This window comes from Eupeodes corollae, chromosome 1 (assembly GCF_945859685.1).
Source record: "Eupeodes corollae chromosome 1, idEupCoro1.1, whole genome shotgun sequence".
NCBI classification, from domain to species: Eukaryota; Metazoa; Arthropoda; class Insecta; order Diptera; family Syrphidae; genus Eupeodes; species Eupeodes corollae.
The window spans coordinates 245,855,261-245,860,773 of record NC_079147.1 but is presented as its reverse complement, the minus strand read 5'-3'; the positions used below and the strand labels follow the sequence as shown (position 1 = coordinate 245,860,773).

The 5,513-nt window shown below is 37.9% G+C and overlaps 1 protein-coding gene across 1 annotated transcript; it reads right to left on the bottom strand.

The window, feature by feature from the left end:
• Positions 1-283: 283 nt before the first annotated feature.
• Positions 284-4,534, bottom strand: LOC129949591 (uncharacterized protein K02A2.6-like). Its single transcript, XM_056061152.1, has one exon. The coding sequence runs from the start codon at positions 4,532-4,534 to the stop codon at positions 284-286; it is 4,251 nt and encodes a 1,416-aa protein (XP_055917127.1).
• Between the last annotated feature and the right edge of the window lie 979 nt (positions 4,535-5,513).

The window sequence follows — 5,513 nt, the reverse complement described above, 5'->3', positions numbered from 1 at the left end:
TTTCACAAGTAGACGAAAAATGTAGATTGGGATACGCATTACAGGCAGAAGAATCTGTTGTGATTAAAAGAAATGGTTTAATACTTTTATGATCACAAAGATTTATTTCAATTAATAATATAATTTATAATTCAGGAAAAAGCAAAGAGGTAAGCTCGGGTTTAAGGTTAGAAAGGAAGTGACTAAATATAATTAGATGACAGTAAAATTAATGACAATCTAAAAAGGCAAACACTGTTGCCAACAAATTATTTAATGGTGTTATTACATCACTCCCTCAGACTTAATTTGGAAAGAAGACTGGTTTTTTCCTTATCCTTCCCGTACGTCTGAGTGTAGGCGTAGCTGTGGATTCAGTCATCTGCGCTGTTTTTTTCTGCTGTTCAATTTGAAGTCCTGGTATCTGACTGCCCGATGCCATGGGGCTGGAACCACTTCTTACTTCGTTGTCTAATCGAACATCGCTGTATGAAGAGCTGTCGGGTGACGATAATGAGTCTGTACGCAAATGCAAATCGATGTCGAGATCGTCAGTGTTAACGTCGTCTCCGTTTTCTGTATTTTTTCGTGCTCGCAGTTGATTTTGGTGACGTTTGACGTTGCCTCTAGATGTTTGTACGATGAACATCATCCGACCGACTACCTTGGTTATCAGTCCAGCGATCCAACGATTACCTCTGATATAAGATCTTGCGTACACTTTTTGGCCGATTTCAAATTTAGTACACTGATGCTGACTTTGGTGATTTTCTGGAAACATGGCCGAAAATATGGTGCGAGGCTGGCGGCCGTGCAAGAGTTCCGATGGTGATTTTTTTGATGATTGGATTGGTGTCGCTCGATATGTGATGAGATATTTGTATAAAGCCTTCTCTCGGTCATTCTCCTCCTGCATTATTTTTTTGAAAGATTCCTTGAATGTCCGGACAGCGCGTTCAGCTAAACCGTTTGACGCTGGGTGAAATGGTGCTGTTCTCACATGTTCAATGGAATTTAGCTTGCAGAACATTTTGAACTTGGCTGATGAGAACTGCGGGCCATTGTCGCTAACGATTGTGCTTGGCAGTCCCTCGATTGCAAAAATTTTTTGTAAAGCATAAATTGTAGATTCTGTTGTTGTCGATGACAGCTCAAAAATAAATGGAAAACTGGAAAAAGAATCTATAACAATTAGCCACATTCGAGAGAAAAAAGGACCTGCGAAATCGATGTGGATTCTTTCCCACGGTCCAGCTGCCGCAGGCCAGGATGAATATTGTTGCTTCGGTTGACTTGCATGTAGACCACAGTTTGAACAAGCTTCTGAACAATTTTTAATCGCTTGATCAATGTTCGGGAACCATATATACCTGCGCGCTAGTTGTTTCATACGAGTTTGGCCCCAATGACCCTCGTGAAGCATTTTGAGAACCTGGTCTTCGAGCGATTTCGGTATGACGACGCGGGTATGCTCTGTTTGCAGAAGCAATACTCCACTCTGCAGAGAAAGAGCAAACTTTCGATGAAAATATGGAATTAAATTTACCTGTGATTTAGATAGCTTCTGTGGCCATCCGTTTTGAATGTAATGTATAACGCGACTGAGAGTTTCGTCTGTTTTAGTATGTGCTGCGATGATTTCTGCGCTTATTGGAAAATCTGAGATAACTGACTCATAAATCTGGTCAACTGTAAACATTTTTTTCTCTCTGTTATCAAATTCAATGTCATCTCCCATGGGTAGGCGTGATAAGACGTCAGCATTTGCATGATTCTTTGTGTTGCGGTAGTGAATCGTATAACTATAGGCCTGGAGAATAATTGCCCAACGTTGAAGCCGATGAAGAGTCATAACCGGTAGTTTTTTTGATGGGTGGAAAAGAGTGACAAGTGCTTGATGATCGGTGAGCAAAATGAACTGTCTGCCATAGAGGTACTGATGGTATCTCGTAACGCCGAAGATAATTGATAAGGCTTCTCTTTCAATTTGAGAGTATTTTGCCTGATGCTCGTTCAAGGTTTTCGATGCGAAAGAAATTGGCTTTTCTGTGCCGTCTGGATAGCGGTGTGAAAGAACAGCTCCTATTCCCGTTTTTGACGCATCAGTTGCTAACACGAGAGGAACATTTTCGTCGAAGTGAATTAATTGAACCGCATTGATGATATCGTTCTTCAATAAATTAAAAGCTGTACTTTGTTCTGTTCCCCACACGAATTTCTTGTCGTGTCGTCTAAGTTGATTCAAGGCTGAGGCCTTTGACGAAAAATTTTGAATAAACTTGTTGTAATAATTTATTTTGCCAATAAATGATTCTAATTCCGTTATGTTTTTTGGTTCTGGCATTAACTTTATTGCTTCTATTCTTTTTTCAGTTGGTCTAATACCTTTTGCATCGATTTCGTGGCCTACATACTCTAATTTGTCTTGCGCAAGGTGACACTTTTCTTGTCTACATTTGAGGTTATGTGCGGCGAGCCTGTTTAAGAGTGTTTCGACATTATTTCGGTGTTCTTCATTATTCTTACCAGTGACAATGACATCATCGAGGTATACTGCGCATCCAGGTATACCAGCTACTACACCTTCCATGATTCTTTGAAAGATGCCAGGTGCACTCGCAATTCCGAATGGCAATCGTTCAAATTGGAAAAGGCCAAAAGGAGTGTTTATAACCATCAGCTTTTTTGAAGACTCTGTGAGTTCTATCTGAAGATAAGCGTCACTCAGATCAATTTTAGTGAATAACTGGCCACCGCTTAGTTTGTGAAACAACTCCTCGATTCGTGGTATCGGATATCGATCAATTTCAATTTGTGGATTTACAGTGACTTTAAAATCAGCACAAATTCTTATCTTGCCATTCTGTTTTTTTACTACCACAATTGGTGCGGCCCATTCACTCGAGTTCACTGGCTTGAGGATATTCTGGGATACTAATCGGTTAATTTCAGTGCGGACGTCTTCATAAAGTGCGAATGGTAGATTGTAGGGTTTGTAAAACTTTGGTTGAGCATTTGGTTTTAATACTATGTTAGCCTTATACGTGGAACAGAGTCCTAGTTCGGATGAGAATGTGGACTGAAATTTAATTTTAAGAGCTTCGAGATCTGCCTTAAGAGATTTTTGGTCTACTTTGAAACATTGAGGGGTTGAAGAACTGCACTCGTTCATGTTCTTTGGCATTTGTATGCCGAATTCCAGTTTTTGAAACCAATCCATGCCTAGGATGTTGGTTGCACTGGGACTGTCAACGACTGTTAAACTCAAACTTTTATGATATGACGCTAAGGCTACGTCGACTAATATCGTGCCTTTCAATGGTAAGATGTTACCACCGTATGTTTTTAAAATCTTTGTTGTGGGTAAACACAAGGGATTGTTCAGTTGCTTCAAACCTTCAAGACCAATAAGTGAACACGACGCACCTGTATCTATTTGGAACTTAAGAATTTTCTCATTGACGCTTACATCTACGAATAGCTTATCTGAATGTATAGGGCTACTATGATTGACTTCGATTTGTGACACAAGTGAATCAAATAGATCAACAGTACTTACGGTTTCAAAGGGTTTTATCTGATTTATAGTTTCATGATTTTTGCTCTGCCACTTTGAGACCTCTGGTTTCCGATTGTTTGACTGGGATGATCGATTATGATGAGTTGAATTTGGGACTTTTGATGACATGCATACGGCTGCAATGTGCCCGACTCTTTTACATTTCTTACAGATCGATTTTTTTTTATAATGGAAGCACTCCGATCGTTGATGAGAGATGTCGCATCCTGGGCACGACTTATTACTTTGTCTAACTACATTCTTACTCCCAGTACAATAGTTACCTACCCGCTTACCTCTTGATCGTTGATGTGTTGATCGGTGCACAGCATTCACCTCTGCTTCACTTTTCTGCTCACCCTTAAGCTCACTGCATGTTTTCATAGTTTCTTCGTAGAGTTGTGCAATTTGAATAACCTCTTCCAGTGTTGGGTTTTCTTTTTGTAGAGCAGTTGACCGAACCTTATCATGTGGAGTATATAGGATAATCATATCCCTAATCTTCGAGTCTACGTATGATTCTCCACATCCTGCTTTTTCACAGACAAACATGCATTCTTTGGCTGTTCCACGCAATTCTGCAACCCAATCCGAATAAGTTTGGTTAGGTTGCATGAACGTCCTATAGAATTTGAATCTAGATGCAAGCATGTGAGGCTTTTTTTCAAAATGATTAGTGAGTTTTTCAATTAATTGACCGAAAGATACTTGCGCAACCTTTTCCCCATAAAATTTTTGAAGTAAGTCCAGAGAGTTGCCGCCAATCCAGCTAAGCAAACAAGCTCGCTTTGTGTCGTCTTCAATTACGTTGTTTGCAATAAAGTGTTGTTCCAGCTGAAGAAGATACGTGGCCCACGTTTCTTTAGATTTGTCGAAGGATTTGAAAGAAGAAATGAATGATTGTTTTACGGGTTTTTGCTCCAAGACGCTCTTGAGGAATTCTTGATTGGAGTCCTGAAGCCTCTTGAGTATAATTTCGAGAGTTGTAGCGTCCATACTCGTGGGGTTCGTTCTTTTCCTCGTCGCCAAATGTTGTGATTAAAAGAAATGGTTTAATACTTTTATGATCACAAAGATTTATTTCAATTAATAATATAATTTATAATTCAGGAAAAAGCAAAGAGGTAAGCTCGGGTTTAAGGTTAGAAAGGAAGTGACTAAATATAATTAGATGACAGTAAAATTAATGACAATCTAAAAAGGCAAACACTGTTGCCAACAAATTATTTAATGGTGTTATTACATCAGAATCCATCTATAGAATGTCATATAGCAAGCTGAACTACAACCTCAACCAAAGGAACTACTTCCGAGATGATTTACCAACGGAGCATATATCTTTGATATTTAGACTAAGAGGAGAACTTCTCAATCTAAATTACATACCTCATCGCGAAGACCTGCCTTTACTGTGCGAATTATGCAATATGGGTGAAAGAGAAAACATTTTTCATTTTATGGGTAGATGTCCTGTTCTACGAGAAACAAGAAGACATGTCTTTGGTAGTGACATATTATCAGAAGAACGTATAACATATTATCTCAATGAAGTTGATGTTCCCTTATTATACAAATATTGTAAAATAGCATTAAAGTATAGGAATAGAATTATAAATGAAAATTTTTAATTAAATAATAATCAAACAAAGTTGTCAATCGGGCAGACGGCGAATAGCCATGCATTATTGTTGTAAAATTGTATGTATTAATTAATTATTTGTAAATAAAATTACTTATTATTTATTACAATAGATATTTTTTCATAAGAAAAATAAAATCTATACAAAATAGTACGCAACATTGGTAAAAATTATGTTTGGTTTTCGATATCTCGTGAATAATAGAAGACATTGACTTCAATTTGCTAAAATTTGGTTTTCAATTAAAACCTTGTTGAAACCTTCTAGTAATTTTTTTTGGAATCATTTCAATTCTGTTTGAATGAATGTTATAGAATGAATTCCAAATAACAAAG